Source organism: Chelonia mydas, chromosome 21 (genome assembly GCF_015237465.2).
Source record: "Chelonia mydas isolate rCheMyd1 chromosome 21, rCheMyd1.pri.v2, whole genome shotgun sequence".
NCBI lineage: Eukaryota > Metazoa > Chordata > Testudines > Cheloniidae > Chelonia > Chelonia mydas.
In genome coordinates, this window is record NC_051261.2 from 701,336 (window position 1) to 717,722 (window position 16,387).

The 16,387-nt window shown below is 42.8% G+C and overlaps 1 protein-coding gene across 11 annotated transcripts in view; it reads right to left on the reverse strand.

Annotated features, from left to right (window-relative positions):
* The window catches only part of SYCP1 (synaptonemal complex protein 1), a 69,112-nt gene that overhangs the window by 39,288 nt on the left and 13,437 nt on the right, over positions 1-16,387 (reverse strand). For 9 of the 11 annotated variants that reach the window (XM_043533621.1, XM_043533624.1, XM_043533619.1 and 6 more), the window contains exons 11-16: positions 15,047-15,141; positions 13,592-13,776; positions 12,410-12,477; positions 11,158-11,219; positions 8,563-8,679; positions 6,714-6,818 (exon numbers count right to left, since the gene is read on the reverse strand). In XM_043533621.1, the coding sequence (XP_043389556.1) occupies positions 6,714-6,818; positions 8,563-8,679; positions 11,158-11,219; positions 12,410-12,477; positions 13,592-13,776; positions 15,047-15,141 (632 nt within the window). The remainder of the gene's footprint in view (positions 1-6,713; positions 6,819-8,562; positions 8,680-11,157; positions 11,220-12,409; positions 12,478-13,591; positions 13,777-15,046; positions 15,142-16,387) is intronic. The other 2 variants (XM_043533622.1, XM_043533625.1) reach the window with 2 other exon arrangements.

A 16,387-nucleotide genomic window follows, 5' to 3' on the forward strand; every position in this document is an offset into this window, starting at 1 on the left:
TGCAGATCTTACAAACCATTTATGATTGAGGCTGATGCCTCAAATTTTGCCACAGATGCAATACTATCTCAATACGTGGGCAGCCGCAACCAACTCCACCCCTGTACCTTTTATTCTCAGAAGCTAACCCTGGTGGGAAAAAAATGATATTTGGGATAAGGGGCTATTGGTTATTAAGCCAGTTTTCAAGGAATGATGACACCTCTAGAAGTAGGCCAGTTCCTGCTCAAAGTCCTGACAGACCACAAGAACTTGGAATACCTATGGATTGCTAGACTTTTTAACCATTGCCAGATCCACAGGTCTCTCTTCTTTTCTTACTTTGCCTCTGTTGTAAGTTATGACGTGATGACAAGAAATGGAAAGATAGATGCCCTCTCCCACAAAGACAAATATCTCAAAGCAGGTGATGAGTTCTCTGCCACCGTGCTCAAGATGTCCAGCTTTGTCAACAAGCTGACTGATAACAGTCTGATGTTCTCCAATGACATGTTCACAATCCAGATCCAACAGAGCCTGAACGCTGTGGGTACCCAACCTGACTCAGAGTTCTGACTACAAAATGGCCTCCTCTACCACAAGAGTTGTATTTCTGTTTTGGAGGGATAAGTTAGGCTTCAGGTATTGAAACTATGCCACAATTTGCTGCCTGCAGGTCATTTTAGCCAATTCAAAGACCTGGGATCCAGTTTCAAGGAGCTTCTGCTAGCCACGACAACAAGCTTTCATCAAGAATTATATAAGGTCCTGCGACCTCTGCACCCATACCAAAAACCCATGATCAAGACCCTTAGGTCTCCTCCAACCTCTGCCCACACCTCCACAGGCTTGGTCTATTGTATCAATGAACTTCACTGAAAACTGCCACGCTCCCCAGGGACACCCAATAATCCCGGTTGTTACTGACCTCCTAACAAGAATAGAGCTCTTCATCCCGTTCTATACTGTTCCTACTGCATGGGAGATGTCTTGGCTCCTCATGGAAAACATCTTCTGCAACCACAGGTCACCAATGGGCATAATATCAGAGCAGAGTCCCCAGTTCAGCTCCTGATTTTGTCAGGAATTTCTCAGACTCCTTGGCATCAAGTCTCTCACCTGGTCTACCTATCACGCAGACTGATGGGCAAATGGAAAGGGTCAATCAAATCTTCGAGCAGCATCTTCACTACTTCCTGAGTTACCACTAATGTTACTGGCTTCCCTTGCTGTGCTACGCCAAGTTTGCATAACAAAGCATTATATTTCTTGATGCAAAATAGTCCATACTTCACAAATTAGGGCTTTCACCCCTGTTTCCATCCAAGTTTACTTGTGAGTTTCCCAGTACGGCAGCTGCTGCAAATTGAGCCTCCCACCTAACTTGCAGCTCAAAGAACACCTGCAATCTCCTAAAGAAGCCCCAGACCAAGATGGTCAAGCTGCTGCCAATCTGGATGTAGGGGGAGAAGGTTGGGCTCTCTGCCCAGAAACTTAAATTGAGCTGATCTACCAAACTACCTATATCTGAGTCTTTCAAGATTACAGAACCAATGAACCCAGTGACCTTCAGGTTACAGCTGCCCAAGTCCTTGAAGACCCACTCATCCTTGACATCTCACTTTTAAAGCCTTACACCAGGAACCCATACCCAAACCACTCTAATCTGCCACCCATAACAGTCTGCAGACGAGAGGAGTATTTTGACCATTGAATCCTCAACTCTCAGCAAGTTACGGAAAGGCTCCAATACCTGGTGGACTGGAAAGGTTACAGGCTGGATAAGCAGTCTTGGTAATTGGCAGAGAACACCCAAACCCCAGACTTATGAGAGTTTCATCAGAAGTACCCAGAAAAAAACAGGCCCCAAGTAGGTGACCTTGAGGCAGGGTCACTGTCAGGAATCAGGGTCTGCAGCAGAGCCAGTCTTTGGTCAACCTAACAAGCACAGCTGGCCTGTACTAGGCTGCCTGACTGGGACAGCAGACACTGTCTGAGCTGTAGTGGAATGAGTTCTAAGGAGACTAGGTGCATTTAACCTGATTGAATCATAACATGTCCCTACGCAGCTGGAGACCCACTTTAGACAATCTGAGAGATTAGAGAGTTTGCCCCTTTACTCTATCAGCAAAGGCCACAAATAATCTGTGTTTCTCTGAATGATTCTGCCAATGTAAAAAGACAGTGCTGTTACCGCATCAAGTGTGCAAAGTTTAACTTCATCTGCATTGAGTGAGACTTGTGGAAGAAAAATGAAAGTCAGATAAATTGGTTCCTCTGGAATTCTGAATCAACTCTAGGCAGGAACTTTGGACAAGACCCGAGAGTACCCATGTCTGTATGAAATACTGTAGAAGGGGATGTGCCCCGAGGGCCTGAATCTCCCCTATCTTTTGATGTGATGTAATGTAATGGCTACTGAAAAGGCAATCTTCACAGATAGGTGGTATAGGGAACAGGTTGCAAAGGGAAGACAGGGAGGTCCCCCCCATCAGCCCTGTTAATAACATACTGAAGTCCTGACATGGAGTTTTCTACTCACTGCTAAGACACCTCCTTGTGGCTTATCTGGGGATTAGCTATCAACCAGTCTGACACCACCTCCTTCAGTTGCTTGCCCCATGGTCAGTCTTGCTCTCTCTCGCTGGACTCAGTTGCTCCTTCTTCACGACTCAGGGTGCACCCTCTTTATGACTTGGCCCTCCAGCTATAGTTTTCCTCTTTCAGGGTATCAAAGTCCCTCTGGACTAACTGTCTGAATCAGTCTTCAGCACATTCTGGGCAGTGGAGCTACCGCCCCAGTAGCTGGTAGGGGAACATGGGTCAGCCCACTACTCCACGTTCCAGTCCAGGGGCCTTATGTCTAGCAACCATGGTCCATGTAATCTGTCCTGGCACTGAATAGGACCATCCCCTCAGTTGGCAGATCTTCAACGGTTGCTTGGACCTCTTTGGGGATGCACAACGCCTGCACCCAAGACTCTCAGCACATTGCGATAGCCATGGCTGTGGACTGGGTGGCTGTATCCAACTCATCCATGGTTGCCTATCATCTGCCTTTCTCTCACTTCATCCTTCAGTTCCCCACTGTAGTCCTGCAGTAACTTGGAAAGGAATTGGGGTCACACTTTCCCACACCAAGAAGCTGTACTTCATGAATAACACCTGGTAATTTGCCACAAGGAACTGCAAGAAAGCCGAAGAGCATGCCTTCCAACTGAAAAATTTCTTTGGATTCTTGTCCTTTGGCAGACCTTATTTTCTCTTGTAAACACCAGTAAGAGTGACCTTCGGATAGTGTGTGCACACAGAACCGCTTGAGCCCCTTCAGAGGTACTCAACCTACTATGAAGTAAGAGGGAGTGAGGCTCATTTATTCCAAAGCGCTTTGCAGAGTATAAACTGTCATTAATAGGTAAGGTTTCAGAGTAACAGCCGTGTTAGTCTGTATTCGCAAAAAGAAAAGGAGGACTTGTGGCACCTTAGAGACTAACCAATTTATTTGAGCATGAGCTTTCGTGAGTCACAGCTCACTTCATCGGATGCATACTGTGGAAATTGCAGAAGACATTATATACACAGGTGTCTGTGTATATAATGTCTTCTGCAATTTCCACAGTATGCATCCGATGAAGTGAGCTGTGGCTCACGAAAGCTCATGCTCAAATAAATTGGTTAGTCTCTAAGGTGCCACAAGTCCTCCTTTTCTTTTTATTAATAGGTAAGGCAATTATTGTGGACAGTACATAACTCAAGATGTCAAATAGTTTATGGATATGCTTTTGGATTACGTTTGTTTTGACAGTCCAGATATCTGCAACTTCAGACAAGAGTTTCTGGAATACCCAAAAGTCATCCACTGTTGGCACCAGGGCCAGATCGATAGCCTCATCAGGTGAGGAAGAGAATTCCCTGGGCATTGAGGGAAACTGGAGCGTCTCCCTAGCCTGCCCTGTTGGCTCTCCCTCCTGCTCTTTCAGTTCCAGTGAGGAAGCCCTCGCTATCACTGACAAACAGATAGCAAGATCTCCCCCTCGTGGTGGCTTTTACCACAGGGAGTGACTCCAGGGCTGATGGGACGGCAGGCCCCAATATGGGCAATACAGCCATGGTGGCATCTCATATTGATACTGTCTAGGTTGTGGGTGGTCCATTCATTACCATCTTGCAGAGGGCCAGATACTGATTGTCCTTTCGGTATCTCCTAGGGTATCATTCCACCTTCTCTGAGGAGGACTTGCTGTAGAAGCCAGGAGAGAAAAAAGGAGAAAACCTTCTTCAGGAATGGTGGTGCCATCAAGTGTGGGTCCAGCAAGGATGGTGCTGGTACAAATACCAGTGTCAGTACTGGTACCAAGATTGGTGCTTGAGTCAATGTTGGGAGGCACAGTGAAAGTGAAACCATCAAACCTTGGTGCCTGAAATGATTTCTTAGTCAGTGTCATGGTCGGGGCTTGAAGGTATCTTGGTGCCAAAATAGATATAGGGGCCAAAGTCTCTCTGGCTTTCTTTGATATTGGTGCCCTGCCACTGTCTCTGGAACTGGAATGCCTCAGTAGTATGTCTTTGAACTTAGAGTCCTCCTTCCAGGGAACCCATGATGTTCACTGATGCAAATGCAGCTTCAAGCGCTCTGTGCTGGATTCAAAGTGTCCTGGGTCTCTCTCTTCCAGTGTCAGTGCCAAGGAGGTCAGCACTGATGTTCTTCTTCGAGTGCTTGTTCATGTCGATTCCAATCAGATGTGTGCACGTGCATGTGCACAGTAGTCAGAAGATTTTTCCCTTAGCAGCTGCCGTAGGGTCAACCTGGGCGCCCCCGAAGTTACACCTTCATGGCGCCCAATATAGAGCGCTGTTGACCTGCCACCCCCTCCTTCTCACCGCCAGTGATGGTAGCTGGAACTTCCCTGGCTCTTGCTCCGGCAAGTGGCTTAGCAGCTCGACTCTCGTTGTATTCTTCCTGTTTAGTCAGTTTAGTTTGTTACCTAGTTAATTAGTCATAAGTTCCGTTACGGGGTTTTTTCCCCAGGCTTCCCCCCATTTCTTGCCACACCGGGACATGCCGTGATTCCCGGGTTTCAAGACCTGCAAGACCTGAGCGAAATGCATGCCAGGGAGCAAAGTCAGTCCCCAGACTCCCGACGCTTCGAGGTGCAGCGCTGCCTCGGTCCTCGTACTCCGAGGCTTCCAAGTTGGAGTCGGACTCGTACCGCTGCGACTATAGTGGGAGCAGAAAGTCATCCTCCAGGCACCATAGGAGGTCCTGACAGTGGGCCTCTCAATGGCAAAACCCAGTTCGGTTGCCCTTCTGGACTCCATGGGCTTTCCAACAAGCCCAGGGTTGGAGCCAAGGCTCTCGCTCAGGTGCCGCTTCAGTCGTGTCTGCTACCTTTGTCCCACCATGTCTAGTGGCTGAGCAACTACCTCTGGCATCTATGCCAGCATCTGAATCAACATTGCCGACGTCGGCACCAACATTGGCAGCTCCTTCGGCAGTGCCCTGGGCTCCAGAGGTGCCAGTGGCTCAGGTCACGACGCCAAAAGCGGCCTTGGCACTGACTACAGCACCAGCCCCTACTAAGGCACCAACGCCGTCATCGACACTGCCTGCACCGATGTTGACAACCACCATGGTGCAGACACACTACTTGACAGTGCCTCCTGCGCTGACCGGGGTGGGGGTGGGAGGGTGATGTCAACGCTGGTGCTCTTCTCGGCACCAAGACCAGACCAGACCATCAATCCCCACTGGCTCACAAGATCCCTCGGGCAGGGATGGAAGGGAACAACCACCTCCCTTAGTGACCTCCTCCTCATCTTCCCCAGAAGAAGCACTCGCAGGCGCTACCATCGCCTCAGCCCTGGAAGACTCCAGGGTGTTGCAGCAATTGCTCTGCTGGGTCGCACAGGGTCTGGGCATTAAGGCGGAAGAAGTTACAGATGATGCAGACTCTATGGCAGACATCCTGCCCCCTTCAGGCCCTTCCCATATCACCTTACCGCTAATTAAGACCCTGACATGAACAACACATCTCAAAGAACAACAGTTATGAGAAGGTGAGTAACTGTTCTTTTGCAGTACTGGAGTACCCATCGGTGCCAGTGTCAACTTTCTTCCAACTCTTCTCCCTGCTGGAATCAGAAGTGTGCCGCGTTGCCAGGGCACTTGCAGAGGAGAGCCTCCTTAGTGCCTAACAGGACATATCTTCTCCTGGATTTTTAAATGTAATATATGTAATGTAAAAACTCATAAAAACATTAAAATGGTGATACTGGGTCAGACCAATGGTCTATCTAGCCCAGTATCCTGTCTTCCGACACTGGCCAGTGCCAGATGCTTCAGAAGAAATTAACAAAGCAGGGTAATTATGGAATAATCCATTCCGTCGTCCAGTCCCAGCTTCTAGCAGTCAGAGAGAGATTTAGCAACACCTGGAACATGGCATTGCATCTCTGACCATTTTGGCTGATAGCCACTGATGGACCTATCCTCCATGAACTTATCTAATTCTTTTTTTAAGCTGATTATACTTTTGACCTTCACAAAATCCACTAGCAATGAGTTCCAGAGGTTGACTGTGCATTGTGTGAAGAAGTACTTCCTTATTTTTATTTTAAACCTGTTATTAATTTCATTGCATGCACAATAATTTCCGCAAGTCACTAATCAGGATATTCAAGCGCATTATATCAATAAGATATTTCAGAGAAAAAAAGTCACCCTTTCTACAGACCTCTCTGATTTGAAGACTATCCTTCATCTCTTTTTCTCTCTTTTGTAATTTCGCAATAGTGATCTCAAGAAGTTTCTTTTCAGATAAAAGTCCTTGAACTTGTTCCTGTTTAAGAACATTGAGCTCAAAATTTACAAAATTAGGGCTTGGACATATAAAGAATAAGCTTAATTGGCTAAATTCAGCCCTGGCATACATGGGCATATTTTTAAATATAATTTCTAATTACACAACCAAATGTAGGACCATAAATAACATTGTGTAATAAATACATATACATTGCAACCAAGTTAGACTGCATTAATGATTTGGGGAATCTGTCGATGTAGATTTATTAATTCTAGTTGATATTATAAAGTTGTTCTTATGAAACTGTTGTATCATGGAATGTGGATGTGACATCCACCATTTTCTGCCAGACCAGGAGCAATAGTCATTCATTAAACCCAAAACTGTTGCCTATTAAGGTGGAAACACCTTGGGCCAACAGGTTGGCAGAGGCTGGGAAAAGCTAGTCCCTACATCTCCTCGAGAGAGAGGGGGAGTGGAAAATCCCCAGTAGCAAAGGAACCAGGTATTGTTGGTGGCCCGTATAACATGAGCGACAGGCTCACTGAGACAAACAGGAAACTTTGACAGCAATGAGGAAGGAATGGACTTGCCTTCACCGGGGGAGGGGAGGGAGGAGCTGGGAGGGTCCAGTTTAACTGTGGAACCAGCCAAGATCAGAGAAAGTTAGCTGACCTAGAAAGGCTCTGTAGTGACAGAAGGATGCCAGACACCCCAGAGGACTCTGCCCAAGCCCAAAAAACTCTTCAAAGTGGTAACAAAATTGAGGCAAGGAAAACACAAATACGTGTGTTTATTACTTCATCTAAATCTGCCTCTCGCTCATATGCTGTTATGTAAAGAGTAAGTGTTGTAGAATCCTGTAAAAAATCTGTTTGATGGCTTTCACTATCACATGCCCCTGAAGGGTTAAACACAGAAGGCTAACACATTCAATAGGATTCTAGGAAACAAACAAGAGCTGCTCAGGAGGCTTGCAGGAGATGGCACTAGTTTCAGGAGATATGCATTTGGACCTTAGCATCCCCACTGCCAAGAGTTGTCAGACACAAGATCTGCACTTGGAGTGTATGCCTAAAGGCCCAAAGCCAGGGACAATGTTAACCACCACCCAGCCCCAGCAAGCTAAGGGCATGTGGGGTTCAGCATTTGCATCCCCTCACTGCAGTGTGTCAAGTGCCTAGCACGGGAAGCTTAACCAGATCTGAAACAGGGAGTCAGTGCTGCCCGAATCTAGGATTCACAGGGCCTGGAGTTGGCCCTAGGGTGACCAGGTAGCAAGTGTGACAAATCAGGGCACTCTGGGAGGGCTTGATGTGTGTGTGTGCATATAAAAGACAAAACTCCTAATATTGGGACGGTCCTGATAATACTGGGAAGCCTCATCACCCTAGTTGGCCCCTCGGCCTGTTCTAAGGGGAAGAACGCTTCCCACCTGATCGAATGATGTGGGATACAACTCCAGTGAGGGAACTGTGGCAACTAGGGCCCTGAATCCTTTCTATAACTTCAGACCCTTGAAGGTTTTGTCTATAAGGGGCACTTGCACTGCCCCAACAGGCACTGCTATCTATAGTTTGCCAACCTCTGCGAGCTGGGTGTGCGCATCACTATAAATGGGAATCTTATGTACTGGCGATTCTCAAAGAAAAGCATCTTCCCTGGGTGGGGGGAATCTATAAACAAAAAAAATCTATAACTTTTGAAATAGCTAGTTCAAGAGGTAACAAATAAAATGAAATTTTAAGTTCAATTAACAAGAAAAACCACATGGTCTAACCTTAAACTCTAAGTGGTCAGCGTCCCTAATTTCTCTCTCTTTTATTAATATCGTTTTTTCTGATTGTTCACACACTAACTGCTGCTCCAAATCTTTTTGAAGTTTTACTGACCTCTCCTAAACAGTAAAGGAAAATGTTTTAACATGTATCCTACAGTAAGCTGAGAAGATTTATTAAATATATGGGTTATTTTCATACAACAAAGAATACATACTATTCCCTCTCCCCCATCCTGTCCCACTCAATGTCAATGCTAGAAGTGCCTCCCATCCCACGCCTGGGTAAACCCCACAGATGACGGAACGCAAAGGGGATCATGAAATCCACCATGAACCATACTATGCCAATCTAATAAAAGTGAAGAGTACTCAGATAATACAGTGATAGGCACCAGTATAAGACTCTACTGGATTTAAGGAATTCATACTGGCAGTGTCACAGGGTGACTGGCCCCTTGTAAGAGGGGATGGGGCCAGGTCCACCAATGCCCTAATTAATTAGCTCCTTCCCAGCCTGAGGGGATGGTAATAAGAGAATTGGCTGACACTTATGGACACATGGGCCTTAGAAAAGAGCTGAGGGCTGGCTGGCAAGGCAAGAGGCCAGGTACTCCAGGGGAACCAACCTGGGGAACAGTGCTCTGTACCATAGAGACTCAAAAGGAGCCCAGAAAGCAGCAGAGAAGAGTGTTCAGAAAATACACTGAAGAGAAGCCCATGAAGGGCAGAAAACAACATTTTTGTTTGTATGGACTTTTACTAGGATTTTTGCTACCCCAGAAGGTGTTGTTTGTGACTTGATCAGAGGGCCAAGCCACATCTCCAGCACCAACTTGTGTATATAGAGTTTAAAGAGGCTCTGAAGAAGAGGGAAATGGAGGCAAAGTACTACAGAGCTACCCCAGGCAGGCAAGGGGTGCTGCCGAACAGACATACTCTGTTGAGGGTCAGCACTAATTCCTGAAGGTACTTCCCTAAAGGGAAATACCTAGTATGTGTCATTCCCTTCCATGATGATTCACTGGGGAAAAGATTGATAGAACTGTAATTTCTTGTTATGCCTGACATACAGGAAAAAATAATGCCTCGTAGGGAGAAAATGCAATTCCATTGAAGTATTTCCAATGGGAAATTCAAAAGTGTCTGTAAACACCCACAAAAGGCTCATGCCACTTCCCGCAACCCCACAACATATCTGTAAAAATGGGAAAAGTATACAGGATACCCTAGTGTGAGCGCTTTGATGAAAGACTGTCTATGCTTCAAGCTGGAAGGTGTAAATTCCAGCTTGATGAGACATACACACATTAGCTATGATCACACTAACATGCTAAAAATAGAAGGCAGCCATGGCGGTGCAAGCAGCTAGTTGCCTTGAATATATAGCTGGCCTCTTGGAAAGGTAAGTAGTTGGAGTGGCTAGCCCCAGCTGCTGCTCATGCCACTGCAGCTACACTCTATTTGTATCATATTAGCTTGATTAGAAAAAGCACGAGTATATCTCGAGTTGAAATTTATACCTTCCAGCTCAAAATGTAGACATGCTCTTTGTTAAACATAACATTCTCAAAAATCTATAGCACTTTGTGTGAAGTTAGAAGTTTAACAATCCATACTAAACACCAAAATAGACAGTCGCTCTAAAAGAGCTTACATTCTAGTTTTACAAACTAAAAGTTACAGAAAAAACAGACCACACTGGGAATCCCAGAAGGTGGCATTAAAAATATTTTTTTAATTACTATTGGAACTCATTCCACACTTCAGCCTCAAATGTAATGTCAGAGGAGTTCCACAGGGGTAGGAGTTTGCAGATATCATGGAAGAAATTAGTATTTAGAAAGGTATCTGAATGAAGACAGGGTGAATGCTTGGCATACCAAGACTAGGTCATCCCATCCATAGGGAATGGCATGCAAAAGGATGGACGTGCAGAAGAAAATGAATAGGGCATCAAGGCTCATTTCATAGCCATACACAGGAAGCAAACATAAGAGATGAAGTACAAGACGTAGGCTGTGGTGGAGTTGAGGAAGGCCCAGGCAAAGGAGAACCAGAAGTAGTATTCAGAGACTTCAAAAGAGATGAGTGAAATAGTCTAAATCAGTGGTTCTCAAACTAGGGGCGCCGGTTGTTCAGGGAAAGCCCCTGGAGGGCCGGGCCGGTTTGTTTACCTGCCGTGTCCGCAGGTTTGGCCGATCACGGCTCCCACTGGCCACGGTTCGCCGCTCCAGGCCAATGGGGGCTGCAGGAAGGGCGGCCAGCACATCCCTTGGCCCGCACCATTTCCCGCAGCCCCCATTGGCCTGGAGCGGCGAACCGTGGCCAGTGGGAGCCGTGATCGGCCAAACCTGCGGACGCGGCAGGTAAACAAACAGGCCCGGCCCACCAGGGGCTTTCCCTGAACAAGCGGCGCCCCTAGTTTAAGAACCACTGGACTAAATGATCGCTTAGAAAGTTAAGTTTAGTGGCAGCTTTTGAATAGATGGGAGATGGTTGATATGGGTCCCCAGGAAGCCTCTAGAAGGGACGCTGGACCCCAAATGAAAAATAAATGTCTTTAGACTATTAACATCTAGGACAATTTATATTTACCAAGGCTTCTGTCAGATCTTCAAGTTGTGTTTCTTTGTCACTTTTTAGTTTGGACATCTCTTCTACAGCAAATACAATGTAAAGATATAATACAAAATGGATACAATTCTCTATATTAATATATTATCAACATTGTTTGCCCCCTCAAAAGCCTTTTAGGCCCCAATTCAGTAAAGTACTTAATTTTGTACTAATTAGTAAGCTTTATTGACTTCATTGGCACTGCATGTGCTCAAAATTACAAAATATACTGAAGTATCTTGCTGAATCAGGGCCAAACATATTGCCTTTTTATTTTTAGTTTCAAGTCATGAATGAAAATTAATTTATATTTTACCATTGAACATATTTTTCTATGGAGTTAAAAAAGACATTGGCCCAAATCCAGAAATCTTGACTCAACGCTATATTCTGCTCTAAATTATATCTTGGTAACATGACTTAATTGAAAGCTGAGCTGGACAAATATTTCAAAAAAGTATTCGTGAACATATATTTCAATAAAAATTAAATCATTCACTTCAATGGTATTCACAACCCTTCTTAGGTTTTCCACAAACACATGTATAAGTGAATTGTTGTATGCAAGAATGTACAGAGAAAGCTAGTTTTAGAATACTTATGCAAATGTCTGCTTGCACAAACATTTGGACCGCAAGTGTTTACATGGCTATCCTGAAATCTCACTGATTTCCCTCCTCCTGTTTAATAAAAGTTGCAGCTATTCAATCAGGAAGTAAATTCCATAGTACTGTTTTTTAGACACCAATCACATACCACAAATAATGACTGCTAATATTCAAGACAAACAGTTCACAAAATACCTTTTGACTGAAATAATTTTGCATAAGGCAATTATGAAAAAAAATTATATATATTTATTTATAAGAATATGAAAGTAGTGAACATCTTAGGGCCAGCATTCCGGATCAGTTCAAACTCTGCTTCACAAGGGATCTGGGAAAAGGGAGAAAAGGCAGTTTATGTTGTGATCTTTCTACTTCCTCAATCCTGGAACTGATTCTCAGTATAATTTAGAGCAGTCTAAAAAAAGACAGGCACTCATCAACATTACACAACCAGAGGATCTCCCCACATTGATCATATACACACTACACTATGAATCAAAATACAAAGACACTGGAGTGGGTATTATACAGATAATACCAACCTTCTCAAAGAACTAATACTGATATTTTTACCTGTAACCAGCTCTTGCAAAAAAATTCATTCCTTTTTCAGCAAATCTTACCCAGTTCAACAGATTTATTTTGGAGCTCTGAGGCAAGTATTTCTGACTCTTCTTCAAGTTTCTTCAATCTATTTAAAAGCATAACAAAAAACAATATTTTTCCATGTAGGATTTAAACTAGAAAAGTAAGTCGTATTTCTGTTGGAAATACAATATGTCTATCTGCCTGCTAACAAGCAGATAGGTAAATATATTACGCATATAGGCAAGTAAGCTATGAGAAATTTAAGTACCAAACATTCTATCAACATGTTGCTTGAATAGCAGGCATAATAAAATTAGTTAAAAATAAACTGATAAAAAGATACATTCCCAAAATGTAGATTTTTTTTTTAAGTAAATGTTACATTTTTTCAAAAACATCATGTCCAGATTTTACCCTTAGACCACTATGAATCTGGAGTAATCATAGAAAAGTCAGTGCAGTTACTCCAGATTTACACCAATTTATGTGAGAGCCAGTTTTAGCTTCATATCCCCTGAATTTCTCATAATTTTTACTAGTGACATGACATTACAGCGCAATGCAGTCTATCTCCTGAAAAACTCCATTACAAGAATTGAATAAAATACCCACTTTATAGATCAATTTCTAGTTTTGCTGAGATTAATTTTGATTACCATCAATTACTTCTTGCAAAAAACGCCAAACATTTTAATGACAAATGAAATGAAAGAACGTTAAGTAGCACTAAATAGTAATACTATGATATACCCACTGAATGTCCATATCACTACTTTTATTAAAAAAAGGAGTACTTGTGGAACCTTAGAGACTAACCAATTTATTTGAGCATTAGTCTCTAAGGTGCCACAAGTACTCCTTTTCTTTTTGTGAATACAGACTAACACGGCTGTTACTCTGAAACTACTTTTATTATTATTGAACACTTCTATTACAGTACTGCCTACAGGTCCCAACTGAGATTAGGGCCACACTGTGCTAAACACAACACACACACAGTAAGAGAAAAAAAAACGGTCCTAAAAAGCTCACAGTTCAGAAAAAAAAAAACCAAAGGATGTGAGAAAATAAGGATGATACTTTACAGGTAGAAAACTGAGGCACAGAGATTAGGTAGTTTACTCAAGGTCACGCAGAAAGATCTGGGAACTGAACACTGTTTAGTGCCTTAAATCGCAAGATCATCCTTTCACTCTAAATATAAAAACTTTTTTAACCTATTTTGTTCTCTTTTCAGCAACTCTTTCAAATTAGAAACAGCAATTTCAAATTCTTCAACCACTGATGCATGCAAAGCCCTAGTTTCTTTAAGTTCTTCCATTTGTGCTTCTTTTTCTACAGTGACTTCAATTAAGGTTTTCATTGCAGTCCGTAATTCGTTTTCTAAACTCTTCTGAGCAGTCTAAATAGAAAAGTGTAAAAAAAATAAAATTTGTTGTAAATATGTGTAAGACATAACCCGCCATATTCTTCATGGAAATATGGATATGACATATCTGAAATGTACTTTATACAAGATGGCTCATGTAAGGTGTCACTGGGAAGGTTATGATTTACTGAATGTGTTTATCCAATTTGTGTGCATGTATTATTTTTGTATCTGAAGCTGGGAATATTGACCATGTCTCTGTATCTCAAATGTGCTACATTGGATGAGGCCAAATAATGTTAGTGGCTTATTGAAGACAACGCACACAATCATAAAGATTACCTCAGGAACGGTGTGCAACAGAAACCTCTCAGAGATAGCTCTACACAATGGGAACTGCTTGACCCAGGTCACAACAAAAAAGCTTTCCAGCAAGTGGGGGGGAAGATGTAAAAGAGGGACAATGACAACATGAGTGACCTCACTCTCCCTACAACAACATACCTGAAAACACATGAGGAACAAAGACTGAACTGTGGAAAGTGCTGGTCCCAGGCTGTAAGGATTTTTAGCTTGTGTAAGAAAACCTGGGAAAGCCAAGGCAACTTGTGCCTTAAGAATCTGCCAGCCTGTTTATCACTCAGGGTGAGAATTTGCTAATTTGTATCCTACCTATCTAGTGTGTTAAGCTCAGTTTGCGGCTTTTGTTTATTTACTAAGGTAATCTGCTTTGTTCCATTTGCTATCCCTTTAACCACTTAAAATCTACCTTTTGTAGTTAATAAACTTATTTTGTTTATTATTAAACCCAGTTTATGTAATTTCTAAGCAGGGGGGAAGAAGTTGTGCACATCTCTCTTCACATTGAGGAAGAGGGAGGATTTTTATGAGCTTGCGCTGTGCAGATTTTTCTAAACAGTGCAAGACAGTATTATTTTGGGTTTATCTCCCAAAAGGGATGTGGACGTGAGTGCTGGGGGAGTCCTCTCACACAGAGCTGACTTCAGTCTGGCTGCAGCTGGGTGTGGCCCTACCTGACTCTGTGTGCTGCAAGAGGCCGGGGAGCCTAATTCAGCGAAACAGGGAGTGGGAAGCCAGGCTGGCGGAGAAGGAGAGGCTCAGTGAAATTGCCGTACATTAGGTGGCATCCCAGAAGGGGGGTCCAACTCGTCACGATGTGTAGTAGCAAGCAATTACAATTCATGGTTCAGATTAAAAGTACTGACAATTGCTTCTACAAATTACACATCTACCTTATTTATATTACATTTTGATTTGAAAAAAAAGTTAGAGCAAGTCATACCTCTGTTTTTTGCAGCAAAACTTTAGCTTCTTCCAGTTCTCCCATCAAATGTTCCTGTTTGCTCTGTGATTCTTTTAACATTTCTTTTTGTTGTTCTAAATGACAATTGTTACAGATAAGATAGACACTAATATTTCTAAACATTATGTCATGTACCAAACAAATCTGACTGTACTCTACAATAATTTGTACAATATATGCCACTTAAATAATTTATCTCTCTCAATGGTTTAAGAGAGAGACATGAGAGAGTACTGCATACATATCACTTTTCATTATGTAAATATAAAATACACGGAGTACTTAATAAATAGGTATTATTTATAAAATTTAATTAAATGTACCCATCCTAGGCACAACATGGTATATATAAAAAAAATATATAAAAAACTTACAGCCTTCCAAAATAAATAATTATTCCTCATCTACTCAATGAATTAGGACTCTCTCCACAAATTTTACAAAGCAAAGGAAACAGAAATAACTTAATTACTGATAAAATGATATAATTTTGTGTGTCAAAATCACTGAAAACATACCACTATTTTTAAGAAGTATTTAATTTAATTAAAAGCGGCTGATTAACAGTTAAAGAAGACTAAGTCCTTTCTTTGCCCTTTGCAAGTTTCACTCAAAAAACTCATTGACATGTCTCAACCATGAAATGGAAGGCCCCTTCTAAAAGCAGTTCAATGTCCAGCTCCATTCAATCCTCTGCCTTTTGCCTGCCTACAAGGATGTCAACTCTAATGCCATCTGTAAAGGTATTTTTTGGAGATGTGGAAACATGTCCAATAGAGAAGAGTGAAACCACCATTTATTTCATTGGCTGTTGAACAACTGCTGGAAACTAACAACTTTCAATAACCAGTGACCTAGGGTGGTCTACACACAAAAATTGTACCCTTTTAGCTATATTGGGATAGTTAAAAGGGAACTCCTCCCACAGTGTGGACATAGTTATACCAGTATAACTTATTCCTACAAGGGAATAAGCTATATTGGTATAACAGTGTCCACAGCAGCATTACAAAAAAAAAAATCACACCTTCAAAACAAATCCTTGCATTGGTACAAAAATTGTGTGTCCATTATACCGCTACAAAAACTGCTGGCGTATCGAGACAAAAACAGTCTACCATGCTGACCAACATTGTGTCTGAATTTTCTTGTTCTCTCTCCCTCTCTCTCATCAATCTGTCTGTATCCATCTGTTGTCTCATTTTATACTTAGATTATGAACTTTTGAGAGCAGAGACTATCTTTTGTTTTGTTTGTACAGCACTTAGCACAATAGGGTCCTGGTCCATCACTGGGGCTCTTAGACAATACAATAATAAT